The sequence below is a fragment of the Typopeltis vanoorti genome, chromosome 1 (genome assembly GCF_054136105.1).
Source record: "Typopeltis vanoorti isolate ZY-2024b chromosome 1, IOZ_Tvanoo_1.0, whole genome shotgun sequence".
In the NCBI taxonomy this organism is placed as follows: domain Eukaryota; kingdom Metazoa; phylum Arthropoda; class Arachnida; order Uropygi; family Thelyphonidae; genus Typopeltis; species Typopeltis vanoorti.
In genome coordinates, this window is record NC_143549.1 from 188,028,553 (window position 1) to 188,049,373 (window position 20,821).

Genomic DNA, 20,821 nt, shown 5'->3' on the forward strand with positions numbered 1-20,821 from the left:
CTGTAGCCTTTTTTCAAGACCAAAATGTCCAAGAAGGCATATTTAATATTCTAGTAAGCTTTTGTCATTATAGAAAGAATATCATAAATAAATATGAATATCAGAAAGAATATCATTATAAAGGCATTGAACAGGGTGCTACATGGTAAGTTAATATTTAAGTTGCAGCATATTGGTTTAGATGTCAGGTTAGTGAACTGGATTTGGAATGGCTATCTGAGAGGTACCAGAGAGTTGTGTAGGAGGTAGTGGTATGAAGAAAGTGAAAGGTTACACAGAGCTCAGTACCGTGACCTGTATTGTTTAATCTTTATATCAATGACATTGCCAATGATTGCAATCAATGATTGAAGTGGGATATTTAGTTGTTTGCAGATGATTTGAAGCTGGGAAGGGTTATTAGTAATAGTGCAAATGTGGTAGCCCTGCAAGAGGATTTGAATAAACTAGACAAATGGGCAAATGAGTGGGAGATGTTAGTTTAATGCAGCTAAATGTAGTCTTGAAGTTTGGGATACATCATTGGGAGGCTGCATACTCTGTTGCAGGAACTGTACTGGAGGAAGCGGAGGAGGCAAGAGTAGGGCAACCACGAATTATACCCCATGTTTTGTCCTGATCATTTTTTGCTGCTTTGCATTCAGGAGTCCACTGATTTTGAACTGCACTGGAAATTGAGATGCAATTTTGGAATTTCTGTTGTTTCTGCTGCTTCATTGACAGGTATTTGGCTGGTTGCCTCAGGATTAAATTCTGCAAGTTGTGAAAGTAGATATTGCAAAGGTAGTAAACGTAACCAAGATGATTACTGCATTACTAAGAAGGATGCTGACTTGCAAAAGATAAAAGAGTTGTCATTCCATTGTATAAAGCCCTGATCAGACCACATCTGGTCTACTGTGCTCAAATTTGGTCCCCAGGATTTGAAAAGGATAAATTAACCATGAAAAGAGTGCCAAGGCAAATAACAAAGGTGATATCAGGACTGTACAATGTTAGTTATGAAGATAGGCTGAGGGATTATGGACTGGAGGCCTGAATAATAATAAGAATTTTCTGTTTCATCATTTTTTAAATATATGCTTACCTTATAGCTTTCTTTAAAGCTTCTTTTTCTGCCAGTGCTTTTTCTTGCATTTCTTGTAACATCAGTGCAAGTTGCTGATTTTTATCTTCAAGAGGATATGGTGCCTGTTAAATGGAATTCCAGAAACTGATATACAATGTTCATTTACAGTACTATAAAAATTAAACAGTAGCTTATTAAAACATTAGTCTTTGTATGCATGAATATTTCTTAAAGACAATGCATTATATCTAAAATAAAAATTTATAATGTATTGTCCTTAAGGAACATCAAGTTTTAATTAATTCTATTAAAAGGTTTAACCCCTCCATGTGGGGTACCTGTTCGTGGTGGAGGGGGGGACCTCCCAGTGATGGCACTGGCCCTTTTCATTCTTCCTCTTTTTCTTTGCTTTTCTTCCCGTATTCTTCACTCTACTTCTCCTGAGTCTTTTTCACTATCCTTTTTTCTAGACCACCATCACTGGGATCCAATGCCCTGCTGCCGTGTTTGCTGTGCGGTGCGACACGTGGACATCTGGAAAGGGGTATCCTGGTAGTCTTGCGCTACTTTGGCCTCTGCTTCGGCAAGATGGGCGGTCCTCGATGGCCCAGTCAGGATCAATCGGCTAGTGAGCTTGCCTGCAAGGTTCAACGGTGTTGCAGTAAGTCTCTCACCCCATGGTCTGGGGTCAGGATCCAAGGTTTGCTGTAGTACCGGTATAGCATCCGGGGTAGCCCTGGTGTTCCACTCCTGAGTGCAGTCATTGCTTGCCAGGCAGTGGGCGTTCATGTGTGGCTCCATGGTGGGTGGGGAGCTCTGGCACCGAACCAAAAACTTCTTGAGCATGAATACTTCATCCTCAAATGTTTCAGGGGGCCCTAACAAAGTCTCAACCAAGTGCTGATGCCGTAGATACAGCATATAGAAACAAAAGACATATGATTCTAACATAAATGTACCAACATTTTTAATCATTCATGCTACAGGTGAAAAACCAATATGGAAAATGTCACCCTTCTTTATTCAAAAAGGTTTAGAAGGACTGGCAGGAACTCCCAAAACTGTTAAGAAATTGCATTCTGGTGATATCCTTGTGGAAACATTGTCAGCAACAACAATGGGTGGAATAGAAATTATGGTAACACTTCATAAAACACTTAACTTCTGTAGAGGAGTGATATCAGAATGGGATCTCCTTGATGTTCCTGATGAGGAGATATGTTCAGAACTTAAAGATCACGGAGTAACAGGTGTGAGGTGCATCCTGATACGTAGCGATGGTCACCTAGTTCCCACCAAGAACATCATCCTTACTTTTGATACGCCTAAACCTCCAACATCTGTAAAAGCAGGGTATCTCAGCTGTCCTATTAGAATGTACATCCCTAACCCACTGAGATGCTTTAAATGTCAGAGATATGGGCATGCCCAAAGTGCCTGTCATGTAAATATGACAAAAGTAAGCCCTCAATCTCCCAAAAACCAGACAAGTCTATAAACCAAAACAATAGGAAACTTTTTACAATGGAACTGTTATGGATTTCACCAGAATATCGATGATATCAAGATTTTGTTGCAGAAACACAAACCTTTCTGTTTCTGTCTACAGGAAACATACTTAAGACCCTACCATTAGGAATTTCACTGTTATATGCAAGGATAGAAATGGAGGTGATCCTGCTCATGGAGGAGTAGCTATCCTAGTGGGCAGTCATATTCCCTTCCATCAGGTCCAACTTAATACTTCTCTGGAAGCAGTAGCGTTTCTCATCTCCTTGGGATTTCTTATTACCATATGTTCAATTTATTTACCACCAAGTGCTGAGTTAAATGAAATTGATCTTGATAACCTTATCTCGCAACTGCCTGAACCCATACTTTTGATAGGTAACTTTAATGGTAACAATACTCTATGGGGTAGTGCCAACACTAACAGATGAGGTCGAATCATTGAAAGAATTCTTGACAATAATAACCTCTCCCTTTTAAATAATAAACTCAATACTTTCTTCCATATGCCTACCCGTTCATATTCTGCAACTGATCTTACAATCTGCTTCCCCCTCCATTCTTCCATTGCTCATGAGGGATGTTGAGAACATATATGGAAGTGATCACTTTCCTGTTCTCTGCACAATGTCTTCACAGGAACCATGTTCACCCACATGGATACCTATATAGAAAATGGACCAGGCTGACTGGAACGCTTTCTCTCATCTTGCAAAATTTAATGCTGATGCCATTAGTCAAATGCCTATCAATGAAGGGGTAAAATATATAACAGAGTGCATTGTCCAGGCAGCAACAGCCTCCATCTCAAAAACATCATCTCGGTTTCCACTTTATCCAAAGCCTTGGTGGATAGAGTTAGGTGGATCCAATTTACTACATCAATTAATCAAATGACCAGTCCAAAAATTGTATGGGATACAATCTGAAAAATGAAAGGCAGATATAGAACACATTGTTTGTCTACCTTAGACCATAATGGAAGTGTTATTGCTGATCCCAAAGTCATTGCAGACACTCTGGGAGAAAATTTTGCCAGAATCTGAGCAACAGCTTCATATCCTCCTGAAACTTTAATTCTGAAAGAATGGCAAGAGAAACAAAGGCTAAATTTTTCTACCAATGTTCTTGAGCAATACAATCAGCCATTTGTTAAGGAGGAACTAAAAAGAGCTCTCCTACTAACTCACCCTAGTGCAGTAGGACCTGATGACATCCATTATGAAATGATAAAACATCTACCATCATCTTCTATGGATTTCTTTCTCTTACTATACAATAGAATACTTGCAGAGGAAGAGTTTCCAAATTCTTGGCATAAGTCAATTGTCATTGCTATCCCAAAACCAGGAAAAGATCCAACACTAGCAAATAATTATCGACCCATTCCTCTGACCAGCTGTCTTCGTAAGATATTAGGGAAAATGGTTAATGCCAGACTTCTCTGGTATTTAGAAAGCAACAATCTTCTCTCCAATATGATGTGGGTTCCCGTAGACCATTTGGTTTGTTTAGAAACTTGTATAAAAGATGCATTTCTGAAGCAAGAACACCTTGTTTCAGTTTTTTTTTTACATGGAAAAAGCTTATGACACAGCCTGGAAATATGGCATATTAAAAGACCTCGATAACCTCGGTCTTAAAGGACACCTTCCTGTATTTATTAAAAACTTTCTTTCCAGGCGAATTTTCCAAGTCAGACTAGGAAATACGTTATCTCGATCATATCATCAAGAACAGAGTAATCTCCAAGGCTCTGTCATAAGTGTGACACTTTTCGCTGTTAAAATTACTCAATCACTGAACAGCTTCCTCCCACTGTAGACATGATCTATATGTTGATGACTTCACAATTCACTGCCACTCCCGTAACATGAGGGTAATCGAAAGACAACTTCAGCAAGCAATTGATCATGTTTATCTGTGGGCTCTTAGTAATTGGTTTAGGTTTTCAACAGAAAAAAGTGTATGTGTACACTTCTGTCGAAAATGCACTCTTCACTCAGATCCTGAATTAAGAATGGGACGGGCACACTATTATTCCAGTAGCTACAGAAGCCAAATTCTTGGGACTGATCTTGGACAGTAAACTTACATTTCTAGCACACATTCGTCAACTAAAAGAAAAGTGCAAGAGAGCATTGAACCTTCTTCACACTCTATCCTCTACTGAGTGGGGTGGTGATCGAGCTTCATTGCTCCATCTTTATTGTGCACTTATATGTTCAAAGCTGGATTATGGGTCTCCAGTCTATGGTTCTGCAACACAGAGTAACCTAATCTGCAATGGTTGGATTCCATCCATCATGTTTTGTTTATTAACTTATACGGATAGCTATTGGTGCCTTTCACACATTACCCACTCAGAGTCTTTATGTTGAAGCAAATGAACCAGTTCTATCACTTCAATGGAAACAGTTATCTCTTAATTATGCCCTAAAGATAAAGTCTCTCCCAGATCATCCTACATGGACTAGTCTCTTTTTGTATGCGTATTAACCTCTCTACCGGGTGGATGAAATAGTGAGACCAACTTGCACCTCTTATCCATGTTATTCAATAGGTGCTACAGAATCGTATCCAGATTTATCTGGATATATATATATATATATATATATATGTCCTGGCAGGTTGGGGTGTTAAAGAGACTATGCAAGCTCTTGGTATAAATTGACAACATTGCCTACACTAAACATAACAGCATCCCTCCATGGCAGGTTTGCACACAATCCTGCAACCTCTCACTCTGTCAGCTACAGAAATTTCACACTCCAACATCTGTCTACCTCCAATTGTTTAATGCACACAGAACAGCACACTCTGATTTCTTGCCTATCTATACTGATGGTTCAAGAACTAATACCTCTGTTGGCTGTGCTGCTGTGTTTCCTGACATTATTATTTCCAATCAGATCCCACCTGATTGCAGTAATTATACAGCAGAGTTGCATGCAATTCAGCTTGCACTTGTTCATAGAAGAAAACTGCTACCAAAAGTGTACAATTTATACAGACTCATTGAGTTCTTTACAGGCTATCTCCTCTTCTACGTATACATCCAGTACTTTATTAGGTGTTACACCTGTTTCATAGAAAATCCTTAATTTTGATGTTCAGTTATGCTGGATTCCCAGCCACATTGGAATTAAGGGAAATGAGGCTGCAGATGCAGCTGCTAAATCAGCTCAAACTTTCTCCACATACTGTTTGACAGTACCATATATAGACTACAGACAGTTTATATGATCAAAGCTAATTGCTCAATGGTAGTCATCATAGCAGGAAGCATTAACAAACAAATTATATGACATTAAACCTGACATCAAGCATTGGCATTCTAGTCAACGAATAAAGAGAAGAGAGGAAGCTGTTCTCACTAGGCTCTGCATAGGTCACAGTCATCTTACACATTCTCATTTACTGAGAACTAATGACCCTCTCATGTGTGAAAAATGAAATACACATCTCACTATTTATCATATACTGGTGGAGTGCCAGCAGTTTGCACTAGAGAGGAATGAATTTTTGCCTGCCTGGCCAGACCATACACACTCAGGCAGATGTTTTTAATTTTTTACAAAGAATTAATTTATACAAACACATTTGACTGTAATTTTGTTTATATGTAAATACTGTATTGCTTCACTTAACTTCTGTATGTATATATTACAAAATATATAATGTTTTGTGATGTGTATGTGCAGGAGTTGAATACTAATGTATATATTATTCATTAATTTAATTTTTGACTAATCATGTATCTCTATAGCCTTGTGTTACCCTGTTGTAATTTTGTTAATATGTAAATACTACACTGGTAAACTTAATTTTTATACATACATATTGTATAATAATTCCTCTTTAACTCTATGTATTACTGTAATAACATTTGTTGTAATCTTATTGTAGCAATCTTATATGTAGATACTGCATTCCTTGGCTTGGTGTTGTACATGAATTTTGTTCATTAAATTGTATTGTTGTCTAATTATATACTGCCTTAAATATTGCAGTAATTTTGTTTATATGTAGATACTGCATTGCCCAGCTTAACTTTTGTGCATACAAAAGTTAAGCTGGGCAATGCAGTATTTACTATTTTTTTTTTACTAATTATGTATTGCTGTAGGACAACTTGTATAATTGTGTAACCTTCTTGTAATTTTGTTTATATGTAGATAAAACAATGTCAAATTTTATTTTTATGCATGCATGTTATACAATAATTCCTTTTGCCTATTTATGTATGGCTGTAAAAACATTTGTTATAATTTTAACTATATGTAGATAATGCATTCCTTGGCTTGTGCACGCATCTTGTTTATTTAACTTGTATTGCTGATAATTTTTGTACTACTATAACCTTTAATCTTGTGTGTTGCTATGCCCTCTGCAGCAATTCTGTTTCTATGTAGATGCTGCTTTGTGAAACCTAATTTTTGTACAGGCATATTGTTTATAATTTTCTTTAACTGCTTATGTATAGTTGTAACCTTAGTATGGCACAGTATGAACTTTGTAGTTTTTGTGCCAAATAAACTATAAACCAAACCATTAAAAGGTTTAATAACAATTTAAGTGATTATTATCTAAATTGCCATCCACTTTGCTGTTTAAACTTGTCAATGTTAGAATCAGACATTTAGAAGAATATGAAACTGGTATTAAAATTCCAGCAATGCCTTCACCTAGAATGTATTGGAGTGAGGCCACCATATAACCTATCCAGGACTGATAAATGGTATATATATCTTTCATTTCATGAATTTTATCCAATGCTACTTTTGCATTAGTTGTAAGAGTAATAGGTGTAAACTAGATCTGAGATTTCTTTTTACTTTTCTTTTATGTGCTTTGATGTGGTAGAACAACCATGAATTATATCCCATGTTTTGTCCTGATCATTTTTTGGTGCTTTGCATTCAGGAGTCCACTGATTTTGAACTGCATTGGAAATTGAGATATAATACAATTTTGGAATTTCTGTTGTTGCTGCTTCATTGACAAGTATTTGGCTGGTTGCCTCAGGATAAAATTCTGCAAGTTGTGAAAGTCAATATTTATGAGGTGAATAACAGTCAACAGATAAGGTCACATGTAATATGTTGAGATTTGCTGTTAGAGGCAGAACAGTTCAGTCTCCTGCAAATTATGGTCTGTGAGGGGGGAAAAAAAAAAGATAAGTTTCGATATTAATTGGTAACAATATATTATAACGTTAGTGTAATTTTAGTCTGGTTTTGTTGCAATTGAGTGTGGTGTGTTTGCATTTTGAAGTTAGCACGTTCGCTGCCACGCTACTTCGGCATAGTTTGTTCCCATACGCCAAGCAATTTCACTTCTTCAAGGTCAGTACGGGTAATCTCGTTGCGGCGGTAATCAACATAAGAGTATACTCGTAGTTGGCTTGTGTGGAGCATATACCATCTACGAGTATACACAGTTTTGCTGCTAGCTCCACACGCCAAGCATTTTCACTTTTTCAAGGTCAGTACGGGTAATCTCGTTGCCGGTGGTAAGCGTCATACGAGTATACTTGTAGTTGGCTTGTGGTGCTGATATACCAACTACGAGTATACTTGTAGTTGGCTTGTGGTGCTGATATACCAACTACGAGTATACTCGTAGTTGGCAGCGAACATGTTAATCAATTTGAAGCACTTTTTCAGAATAATAGTTAGCAATGGTAGCAAGAAGAAGGACATCTAAACACATGGTGCAAAACTCAAGCGTGTTGAGTGGTGTGGATTTTACTAAGATGGTTCGTTGCTGGGAATGTAATATGTATGCATGGGCAAATGTGGCAGATGTGTTTTTGACAGATTAAACAAGAGAAGCTAGAGAGTGAGTGTCTGTAAAAAGTGTGATATATTAATGGATTGCACTGATTTTGAATGAAAGTCGGGAACCAGAAGTGAAGAATATTAGATCAAAGGCCAAAGGCACTGATGAACGTAAGACTAAGAATGATAGCCAGAAGAGTGAGCATGAAAATATGAGTGTGGAGAATGTGATTGCGAATATGAAAATAATTAAAAATGAAAATGGGGCATAATTACGGAAGCAGAAGTGTGCCTGACTGACAAAACAAGAACTGGTGTGACTGTGACAAATGGAAGAAAGTTGGACTGATGAAGCAATAGCAGAAGAAATTGCTGGAGTGCAAAATTTGAAGAATGAAATGAAACATGTACAGAATGAAATTAGGGGCATAGTGGATATGAACAGAAGAGTGCAAAAGAATAAAAAGAAAGACAGTATGAGAAATTAGCAAGCGAGGGAGTTAGTGATTGTAGTTGGGAATAATGATTTGGTTGGGCATGGAAAGAACATGAAATTGGATATCAGCAGATTATTGAAAAAAGTGGAAAAAACAAGGAGAAAAAAGTGGCAATGGTATTGAAACAGTATGGTGTGAAGTGAAGATTGACAGAATGAGATATTTGGTGGGGTGTTGCTACAGGCCAGGGAATGTAAAAGGTGGAGAGAAAGAAATATATAAGCAACTTGGCTTAGTGAGAAAGCAAAGCATGACATACATATTATGGATGGTGATAATTTATGGTTTTAATGGCACAAGGACAGAAGGTACAAGGTAAGACAATCACAAACATTCGTGCCCACAGCAGGATTCAAACCTGCGACCTGTTGATTGGAGAGTGGGCATGCTAACCAACTATAGCAATAATGATTAGAAAAAGAGATAGCATCATGGAATAAGTTGAATGAATTTCTTGAGTTCTTAAGGGACAACAATCTTAGGCAGTTAGTAAAGGAGACACAAGACGGTTAAGAGATTTAGATCTGGTCATATAATCAAATGTATTCCAAAGGTGAAAAGGCTAAACAAGATAATAGTAAAATGGATGAATGAAGAGAGTAAGCATGAAATCTGGAAGAAGGCATGGTGGGGTCAATACGAGATGAAGTTAGGTAGATCAGCCCATTTGCAGTTAGGTAGATTGAACAGACAGACAGGTAGATCAGCTGCTATCCATTTACATGAACACAAATTGTACATCTGCAATCACGACTATGATCAATCTGGCCTTGCAGACCATGTACTGGACACAACTCACAGGTGTTAAATTTATGGTGATTAATTAGTTCTTATTAAATCTTGTCATCTGCGCCATTGTTAAAATTTATGTTTATTTATTATTCAATTCAAAACTTATCTTCAAAATTTTATTTTACTTTATACTTTAACCTTACTTTAACTCAATCTTAACTTAAACAGTTGTAACTCTGAGCTCTTAATGCGTTGCATGATTTAATCTCTTAAATTTCAATCCTCTCTTTCCCTTTTTGTCTCAAGGCCGCAAATATTATTGTTCACGTGTGCAAAACCTTCAGATCTAAGAAATTGCCTCTGGCTGGAGCCAATCTCTTTGTCTGAACAACTGGCGTTTTTCTAAATTAAATTTTGGAAATTTATTTGATTTCTAGCTGCGCCACCAAAATTCGTAGACAGGAGATTATTATCTTTCCAAAGAAAAACACTCAGTAAAACACGGAACCTTTCTCTCTTACTTAATACTAAATCTAGCGACGTAAAACTTCTATACTACAGTCGTGGCTATTCAACTCTAGGACACACAGATTCGAATTTTATGAGCAGTGCACTGGTATGCAAGAATCAGGCAAATTATTTAAACAAGAAAACAATTTATTCATAATCAAAGAATTAATTCTCCGGTTCTATACTTCAATAGCAACTCATGAATACAAATACAATTAAACCTCTTAGGTAAACAATCCTTGTAAAACAAAGTGTCTATGATATTTCTTTAGTTAACACTTAATCACACACAGAGCAATTCTTCCATTCTGAAAAAAAGCAGACTTAGCTAATACCAACAATATTAACCACATATTTCACCTTAAAGTATACTAAGTTTTCTCTCATACAACTGAACAAGATAATTCAAAGATTAGCCTAATGCCTATAGTCCTCAATTATTATTACAAAGAAAACTTCAGACAAATCACCATCACAATTCTGTCTCTAAAAAAAACATGAAACCTTACTCTGAAATAGTAGTCTTGTCCACTCTCATAGATTCTTGAAATCTACTTCGTCTGATACTTTCCGATCTTGGCTACACACATGGGTACCTTTTTCGGGAGTATTGTGAGATCACCTCTTACTTTGTGATCGTGAGGAACTTGGTGGCATGAAATTCCGGTAATAACTTTCTTCAAACACAACTCAAATTAGTTGTCTCGCACTTTGGGCACCTATTGGCTAGAACGCAGGACTCTGACCTTTAATCGGGGAAGCTTTCCCAAACCTGGATCCAAAACAGAATGAAGACGAACTTATTCTGCCACATACACATCGAATCTGCCTCTCCTTCTGCGTGGCCTTCCACCTGAAGACAATTAGCAAAACTCCGTTGCGACGCTGTAACCTCTGACCTCCATTGCCATAACCCTCGTAGCTTACATTGTAACTGTGTAACTGCCTCACCGTAACCCTCTAGTGACTGCATTGGCATAACCACTCGTCATGTCCTCCTTGTCCCCACTGTCATCGCAGCAACCCCTTTTATCTGGCTCACTTGACCTCAGGTTCTGCTACGCTTTAATCCCTTGGGTATTTTGTGGGTCTGCACCTGCCACCTTTTTTTTGTCATTGCATTAAGGCAGAAAACCCCTGTACATATTTGACCTTTGCGATTGTAATTGCCCCATGTCATAAGTTAATAAGATAATCTATCTGGAAATATCTTTATCTGGAACTTTCTTTAGGCATAAATTATTTCACATTTAACTTTCTTTGTTCTTTTACTAAATTTTGGCAGTTACACTATTTAACAATTTACAAAAATTTACTTCTATATTACTAAACATAACAAATTTTGCTGATTAATCATAAGTATATTGTACAGAATTTCGTTTTCCAGTAAAATCGGTATATAAGGCTTTTAAAAATTCTATAAAAATTCTATACACGATTTACACAGGATATTCTGTTTCATGTCTTATATATCCTAAAAGAAAAAAAGAAGAACAAATTATTACAATTTGATTTATTTATTTATTTATTCTTATGGCAAAAGGAATACAGAACAGCTACAGGTCAATGTCCAGTCTGGAAAGCCAATCCAAGCCCTCATCTGTCACCTTGTGGATGTCCTGTAGGCCACCACCGTGAAATTGGAGTCTTGGGCAGTCGTTCACAATATGAGTAATCGTCTGAGCCAAGGGAGAACAATCACAATAAGGGTGGTCTAATAGCCTCCATTACTATTTGATGAAACATGGGGATTAATGTGTTATAAAATATGTTCTTTCTTTCTTGTGTTATATCAGTTGCTTTAATATCATTTTTGTTCTGGGTGTTTATCAGAACTTTTTAGCACCCACCTCCTCATATTTTTTTTCACTTTAAGTGGATACATAGGCATCCATTCTTTTTTTTTTTTTTTTTTTTTACAGATATGTTTGAAGGGTTGTCTTCATGAGGTACTCTTACTACTTACCATTATTATTATTATTTATTTTCTTTTATTTTTACTAGATGATTCTTATTTAGTGGCATCATTTTGGGGAATTATTTTAAGAGTGATATCATAATAGTTAATAGTATTAATGCACTCCAATCAGAAAATAGCAACTGGATATATTATAATTGTGAGATGTAGAATGATCATATGCATTTGTGTTTTTTTTTTTTTTCAATGGTTTCTTTGTTGTCAATTCCTGTGTAAGATGACTTTCTACTAAATATTACTGTAGTATGCCTCTTCTTTCTTTGTCTTGATATGAGATCTTTTGCCCAGTCTTGACCTTGTATATCTCTTTTTTACGTCCTTCCACCTTTGGCACTCTCAGAAGTAGACTTGATATTCCCCTTCAGAGTTTGACCCCTCCCACCCTTTTTTTTTTTTTGTTTAATAGTACATCATTTATTATTATCATGCTCTTTATTAGCATCATAAAAAGTTTGCACATGCCCATATTTTTGAATTTAAAGGCTTGTCTGGGTGTTACAGACGTGTTTCAAAAGGAAGGTGACATTTTCCCTATTGACTCTTCACCTGTAACATGGATAATGAGACAATACAAGTCAGATGTTTTTTTTACATTATTTATTAATAGTTTCAATACTTGGTTAGGACCTTTAAAGGTCTGGAATAAATTCGAGATAGAATTCATATTCAAAGGAGTTTTAGATTCAGTACCATGGAATCACAAATGAACCCCATCTGACAGGCAATAAATGCACAGAAAAGTGGAATGTTACGATTACCTTAAATGCTACCACTAGTAGTGCAGCAGGCCTTGAGCCCTATCTCTGAGCGAATGAAAAGACAATTTATTACAACACCAGTGACCCCTTGTAGACAAACCCATTAGCAGAAATTGAAGAGAAGAAATTTAATTGATGCATATAAGACAAGAGCACATGAAAAACTATATGTTTTGTAAAGGCATATGATGCTGGCTCCCAGAGGTTCATTACAGCAAGAATCAGTAAAGAATTGATCTGTGTTAAGCTCTATGGTGAGTCAAGTGGTTAATGTACCCATTCTCCAACCAACAGACTGCAGGTTCAAATCCCATCATAGGCATACATGTTTGTCTTCATGCAGGGAGTCAATGACTCATTGAGAAAGAGATCACACATCATCACAAGCTCTCATACCATCTCTTAAACTTATTTATGTTAGATGCACTAACCTTCAATAGGCAAGCTTTTCCACTCACCCGCTGCTCTGTGAGAAAAAAATCTAGTTTTCACTCCCTTTCTTAACAGCACAAAAACTTCCACAGATGTCCTCTTCATCATCATCCCACCTTCCATATAATGAAAAATTTCATCAGCTAGTATCCCATAACATCCTTTCAAAAGTTTATAGGTTTCTATCACATCACCACTCTTTCTCCTGCTTACCAGTATCTACAGTCCACATACTCTGTCCTAATAATCTACATCATAATTCTGGTATCATCTTTATAAGTCCTCTTTGTGTCCTCTCCACAGATTCTTCATCCCTCTTAAAAGACCAAATATGCACACCGTAGTCCAGGTGCAGTTATATCATGTCTTTGTAAAGAGGTAAAACTGACCTCAATAATGACCCCCCCCCCCTTAATACATCAATGTTTGTTTTGGCATTGCAATTATCCTCTGAGTTGTCTTTGCAATCATTGCTGATGGCTAAGAAAGTAAAAGTTCAAATGTCACATAACATTTGAAGTTTAATTTCTTATCCACCATAACTGTGAGATCCCTTGTCTCATCAGTGTCTCCAAGCATAATCCCACCAAATACCATATGCTACTGGAATATCATCACACCAAAGTACATAAATTTACACTTACTAACATTGAAATAAGAATCATTATCATTTGCCAACAGCCTATTGAAGTCATTCAAGACATTCTGTAAGTGTTGCCTATTCATCACATCCCTGATTGCCCAGCCTACCTTCGCAGTGTCAGAGAAATTGAACATCTCCAATCATGTCCTTCCAATATCATTAATGTACAGAGTGAACAACAATGGTCCAATGATGGATCCCTGAGAAACACCACCTGTCATCTTAAATCAGGCAGACTCATAATCTTTTCTGATACCTCAGCTACTCTTTTAACCAAGTGAACAGTTTATATTTTAATCTTATATCCTTTAATTTATGCAATAGCTTTTCATGCGATATCCTTTCAAATGCCTCAGCAAAGTTCAACAGTATTAAAGTATATCCATTCCATTTATCCAACACAGCTGTAACATTACTATAAAATACAAGCAAATTACTCAGACATGACCTCTTTTTAATAAACCCATAATACTGTTCCTTGAAAAGCACATCTTGTCTTTCAACAAATTTCTGTACACAAGTTCTTACCAACTTTTCTAAAATATTTACCACTCTAGAGACAATAATAGATCGGAAGTTATACATATCCTGTTTGCACCATGTCTGCACAATAGAGATGGTGCAAAAGAACGTATGAAATTGTATAGTACTGTACAGCATGGCTATACAATCTCATACATTCTTTCCGCTCTTTTAAATTATACACCCAGGACAAGGGATCTTGTTGGATCTTGAATGAAAAGATTTCCTTAAAGAAATATTTTGTTCAAGATTCAACAAGTTTAGCTAAACAATAACGAAAATGCTTGTACATAGGTAAAGATACTAATTGTTTAAAGAATCATATGCTAGTACAAATTTTGTAATATTACTTAAAGGTAAACGATGTCATTTGTTCGTAAGAAATTATAATGGAAGAAGTATTCTTCATAAGATATATGTTAGGGCACAGTAACAGAAATTCCAAGTCCACTAACGAAAACTTCGGGTGAATTGTGTAGCCTACGGCAAATTGTTTATGTGCGGAACAGCGCACACTTGATGTTTTCCAGGAAGACGCGGCACACACATGGAGTTCTCCAGGAAGATGCAAATAGAATATATGGCACATCCGCAAAAGAGGGTGCCGAGAGTAGAAGGTATAAAAGGGGTTTGCCTCCCTTTTCGAAGGTTACTCTTTTCTTGAGGTCTTTAGTCTGCTTTGGATTTTCTTGTGGAGTCGGAGAAAATTCGAGTTTGGGATCTTATCGATAGCATGTAGCTATTCACTGCGCCATCAGTTCGCAATGTCGTACGGAAGGAATCGATGAGGAGAGAATCGGTAGCCTCTCAAGTAAGCTTGAAGGAACTGGGCACTATATACGTCCATGGGGGGGGGTCGATCTAAGCCATGCTGTTTCTAGTCGATGATGGGAAGGAAAGGCAGAACAATGAAGTCAAGTCTAGCCTGTGAGCCAATTGTCTATGAGAAAATTAAACATTCCGTGGAATAAAGTAAGAAAAATTGACAGACTGAATGAGTTTCCAAAAATATGGTAATGTAAAACCTTTTATAATTCTTTCGCTAAGAAAGAAAGGAATATTGTGATATAGAAGAAAAGAGATGTTATGTTTTAGAACTCTATACGTGTAGGAAGAAGGACTATAGTGAATATTAGATAGCAGTGTCTTAAATCTAAACGCTATTTCTCAAGTATTTATATGAATGAATTGGTGTGAGTAATGATCTATAAAGTTACCAATGTGATTGTTTTGAGAGTATGTGTAGACTAGTAGGATATTTAGAAGATGCTAACAATATTTTGTGCTGTGAAATTAACTCATGTTTGGAGATTCCTTTCTTTTAAGCTTACACAGTGATCCGAATGCATTTTTGAAAATTATGGAGGCAACTACTGTGTTTGAATAAAAAGTTTAGTTTAATACAACTAAAATCTACATTTGACGTTTCAACCTTTATGTCAAGGTCATCTTCTGGAGCATATAACTATACACAGAAAACAAGCTACACTACAATCAAACTGGTTTGTTAAAGTTACTGCCCAGCCGCTACAACAATTGTTGGCCTGACCTCTGGTGGGGAAAAAAAAAATTATACATCAATGCTAGAATCCTATTAACTGGTAATTAATTTACGGAATTAACAACGCATATGAAGTATTTAATTAAAGGTAACTTTAATGAATCACTTCTATATTTCGGCAATGTCACATTGCCATCTTCAGGAACATAAAGATATGGTATGTGCACTAAGGAACTAACAAAGCAAATGAGGAAGAATGTCAGAAACTAATTTTGTTCCTAAAGTCCTAATGGTGCCCTCTTACGGGCTAATTTGGTAGTCTTGGCAGTTGGGCTGAAGTTCTCAAAATGAAAGTCTCCCAAATTTGGGGCAGTTTCATGCACCCAAATTTGTTGAGGTTAGGAACGTTTTTTAGAGCTGCTGAAGATTCTTTGAATAATCTTTCGTATTTAAACTTGCTGCGATGGATTATTTTTGTTTTCTTCCAACGAATTTTATGGTGGGTATCTAAGGCATGGTCTGCCAACCCAGAGCGGCTGTACTGGTGATACCACTTCCCCTAGACCTACCTGGTGTATACCAGGTCCCTTGCAGCTGCAAATTGTCCTACTTTGGCCAAACAGGCAGAACAACAAATATCAGGATTTCAGAACACCAAGACTACATCCGGTTTCACCAGTACAGCGGCTCTGGGTTGGCAGACCATGCCTTAGATACCCACCATAAAATTCGTTGGAAGAAAACAAAAATAATCCATCGCAGCAAGTTTAAATACGAAAGATTATTCAAAGAATCTTCAGCAGCTCTAAAAAACGTTCCTAACCTCAACAAATTTGGGTGCATGAAACTGCCCCAAATTTGGGAGACTTTCATTATGAGAACTTCAGCCCAACTGATAAGACTACCAAATTAGCCCGCAAGAGGGCACCATTAGGACTTTAGGAACAAAATTAGTTTCTTACATTCTTCCTCATTTGCTTTGTTAGTTCCTTAGTGCACATACCATATCTTTATGTTCCTGAAGATGGCAATGTGACATTGCCGAAATATAGAAGTGATTCATTAAAGTTATCTTTAATTAAATACTTCATATGCGTTGTTAATTCCGTAAATTAATTACCAGTTATGTCTAACCAACGTATAAGTCTTACTACTAGAGTCCTATTATTAGTGTTATCTGTTGGTTGTAGACATACATTGGGTGCAACAACAAGTCTATGTATCTAATCTATATACATATATTAACATCATGATTATACATGTACATTCCAGCCAGTTGGTATGGAATGGTTTCTAATACTAGTGAAGATTGACTAGAGTCCTGACTTATGCTGGATCTTATATATTAGGTAGGCTGAATATGTGCCATCCAGATCCTTGGAATTTTCATGTCATCTTTGTTGTTAATATTTGGGTGGTTTATCAGGATTTCACAGGTGTCCTTAAATTTCCTTTCATACCAGGTTTTTGTGTGGTGTAAAGAGTGGGTGCTTTTCCACTTGATTTTGGTGTAAGGTGTTAAGAGTGTGATCTGAGAGGCCTGCTTCACCATAATGGTTATATTTAATGTGTCTAATGTGTTCTTTCTTGCGTATAGGGATTGTCCATCCTCTTTCACTAATGTACGGTAAGTTACAGGTGCAGCGGATGCAATAGACTCCAGGATGTGCCAATGGGAGGAGATGATCCTCAGAAGAGTTGAATATGGTTTTAAGTTTAGTAGGTGGTTTAAAGGTAGCATTGAGGTTATAATGTTGTAGGATTCTGTTGATTTTTTCTGATAACCCTTTAATGTATGGGATGGCTATGGTTTTACTGTAATCTAGATTCGTTTTTGTTGTTGTTTTATGGGGTATTTTATTAATAGTATTTTTGTTATAGCCATTATTTATGAATGTGTCGCTGATGATTTTTTGTGCTTCTTTCAGGGTTTGCTGGTTAGAGCAAATTGTTGTAGTTCTGTTTTTAAGGGTGTTAATGACTCCATATTTTTGTGATGGGTGGTGGTATGAATTAGCGTGTATGTATTGGACAGTGTGTGTCGGTTTTTGGTAGACCGTGAAGGATAGACTGCCTGAAGGAAGATGTGTGACTAGTATGTCTAGGAACAGGAGTGAGTTTTGAGTTTCGATTTCGATGGTAAATTGTATGCGTTTGTGTTGTTCCCGTGCCGCCAGATCGCGAACACATCGTCAACATATCTAAACCAGACTATTGGTCTTTGCGTGGCGGAATCAAGAGCAATTTGCTGCTCAAAGGTTTCCATGTAGAAGTTAGCGATTTGGGGGGGGGGGGAGATAGTAGTGAGCCCACGGCTGTACCTTCTTTTTGTAGGTAAAATTTGTTTTGCCACACGAAGTAACTGGACTGTAGTATGTGGGCAAAGAAGGCCGTAATGTCAGGCAGAAATTGGTTCTGTAGTAGGAGAATTGTGTCATTGATGGGGACATTCGTGAAAAGTGCAGAAACGTCGAAACTGACTAATAAGTCATCTTTGTCAAGTGTTATATTTTTAATTTTGTTTATAAAGTGTTGTGTGTTCTTTATGTAGGAGGGGAATGACCTACCAACTCCTTCAGTGTTGACGCTAATTTCTTGGGTAAGTGGTAATTGGGACTGTCTATTCCTTCCACGATTGGTCGAAGGGGAACATTTTGTTTGTGTTTTTTCGGGACCCCATATATTCTGTGGGGGGGTTTGAGTTTTTTAACCGTGTTGGGTGGCCAAGAAGTGACGGACTTGAGTAGTTTCTCTGTTTTATCCTTTATCCTGTTTGTTGGGTTATAATTTACCAGTTTATATGTGTTGTTATCAGCTACTAGTTGATTCATCTGAAGTGTGTACGTTGACCTGTCAAGGATGACAGTGGCACTGCCTTTATCCGATTTCATTATTATTATTATGTCTTGGTTGGCTTTTAATGACTTAATTGCTGCTAGTTCTGTTTTTGTGAGATTGTTCTGTATGATTTTCTTAATGGTTAGGACATTACTAGTTTCTAATCGTAATTTATTGGCTATATTGTTAGGTAGGGACCTGATGCCTCTTTCTATGTGGTAGATAAAATCCAATTTGTTTACCTTTTTAGGTGCTATTGCATAGATAAGTCCTTTATTCAGTAGCATAAGTTCACTGCTGTTCAGGGTGTGGCTTGATAGGTTGATCACATGGTTCTTGCTTGCCGGTGGTTGGTCGCTCCTTGTCTTCCTTGTTTGTTGTTCATTGTTGGTGTTTATCAGGGAGGAGATCTCCCGATTGGATGGATTCCTGTGATTGGCCACCATATTTCGCCGTTGTTTCAAACTGTGGAATTTGGTCTTGAGTTTTTCTTTATTCTTTTCTAGGATATATTTGGCCAAATTGTCAGTAATTCTTTCAAGTACTTGTAGAATATCTGGATTAATATAGTTCAATAGTTCAGATTGCAAGTTTGAAACCAGATTTTGCGTTACTGCTAGTTTTGGTGGGCGGTTAGTTATATTAAACTAAAGTTCTTATTTAAACATGGTAGTTGTCTCCATAATTTTCAAAAATGCATATATTTGGAGATGTTGTGTGAATTACAGTTGCTATGTTTAACTTTATAACTTAGGATACCTCTATTCCAATTGAGTATTTTCTTGTAAATGTGTAATCTTAGGAATTTAATAAATGTACCTCGAATATCTTAACCTGTTTTGTGCCTTGAATTGAATCCAATGCACTGCTTGCTGATATCTGAATCTGAGTGGGAAAGAATTATATGACAGAGACCATGACTGCAAACTAAAGTATTTTAAAGAGATAGATAAAATTGAAATAAAGAGTAATTAATAGATTGATTGGCTTAGTATATTTTCTGAAGGTTACTCCTTGGTTAAGAGGAATTTCTAACCTAGGGATCTGGCTGGCACAGTTTATCAAATAAATATTGCCAGAACCTGATTAGAAGGTGACTTCAGACCGTCATTGCTGAGGATCAGACTCTATTCAGATGTCTACTCTTTGTTAATTATTTAATATACTTAATCATTCTAAGAAACAGCCAACTGTGTTGATAGATTTTACTGTAGATGAGAGAGTACAATGTTCTGATATTTGCACGTGTATAGACCATAGAAATATATGGTTAAAGTGATAACACAACACAGTGATAATTTAAGATAAGTGATATAAGTAGGAGAACACAATAAAGTATAAAAATAAAGTAGTGTCATGACATAACAGGGCCTAGCTAGTACAGATGAGCATTCCTTTAGCATCCTTTCCTTTAGTATTACATAGTGTTCATCATTCATATTTATCACAATTTATTTATGATAATTTATCAGTAGGCATTTGTTTAACATATGCACTTATATCCCCCATTTACCCCTATTGATGAATTTTTGTCCAGATTATGTAAGAGCTCTAGAACCCCCCCCCCACCTCATTAATCTCTCGCCATCTAATGCAGCAGTGGCACTGTGAGTCATGCTGCATACACAGGTTGACAGATCATAACAAAGTAAGCACTCATTATTTGAAAAAATTGCATCTACTTCACACACAAGAATACCAACTGCATTCAGTCAAGTTTTTCTGTAGCATAACAATAAAATTCTTCTGGGCTGCAAAAAGAATTTTACACCTTGAAAGGTCTATTTTTTTTTTTCCTGTTTGTACCTTAGAAGCTACTTTATTATTACATTATTTTATTTTTAACAGTTCTGTTCACAAATGTTTACTTTCAGTGGTGGAGAGTCACTAATGGTGAAGCAGAATAGTGATTCATATTGTAAACGGTTACAGTTTTGCATCACAGAGGAGAGCAATGTGGTATTATTATATATTTACTTTTCAAGAGTAAACTTATAATTTTCTAACTTCTTTATCAGTTATTAGAGTAATTATAATGCCAATTTCAAT

At 36.6% G+C, this 20,821-nt stretch overlaps 1 protein-coding gene across 1 annotated transcript in view; it reads right to left on the reverse strand.

Moving 5' to 3' along the window:
- The window catches only part of LOC150110713 (uncharacterized), a 410,078-nt gene that overhangs the window by 181,915 nt on the left and 207,342 nt on the right, over positions 1–20,821 (reverse strand). Inside the window, exon 10 of the mRNA XM_090395888.1 lies at positions 1,088–1,191. Within this exon, the coding sequence (XP_090252014.1) occupies positions 1,088–1,191 (104 nt within the window). The remainder of the gene's footprint in view (positions 1–1,087; positions 1,192–20,821) is intronic.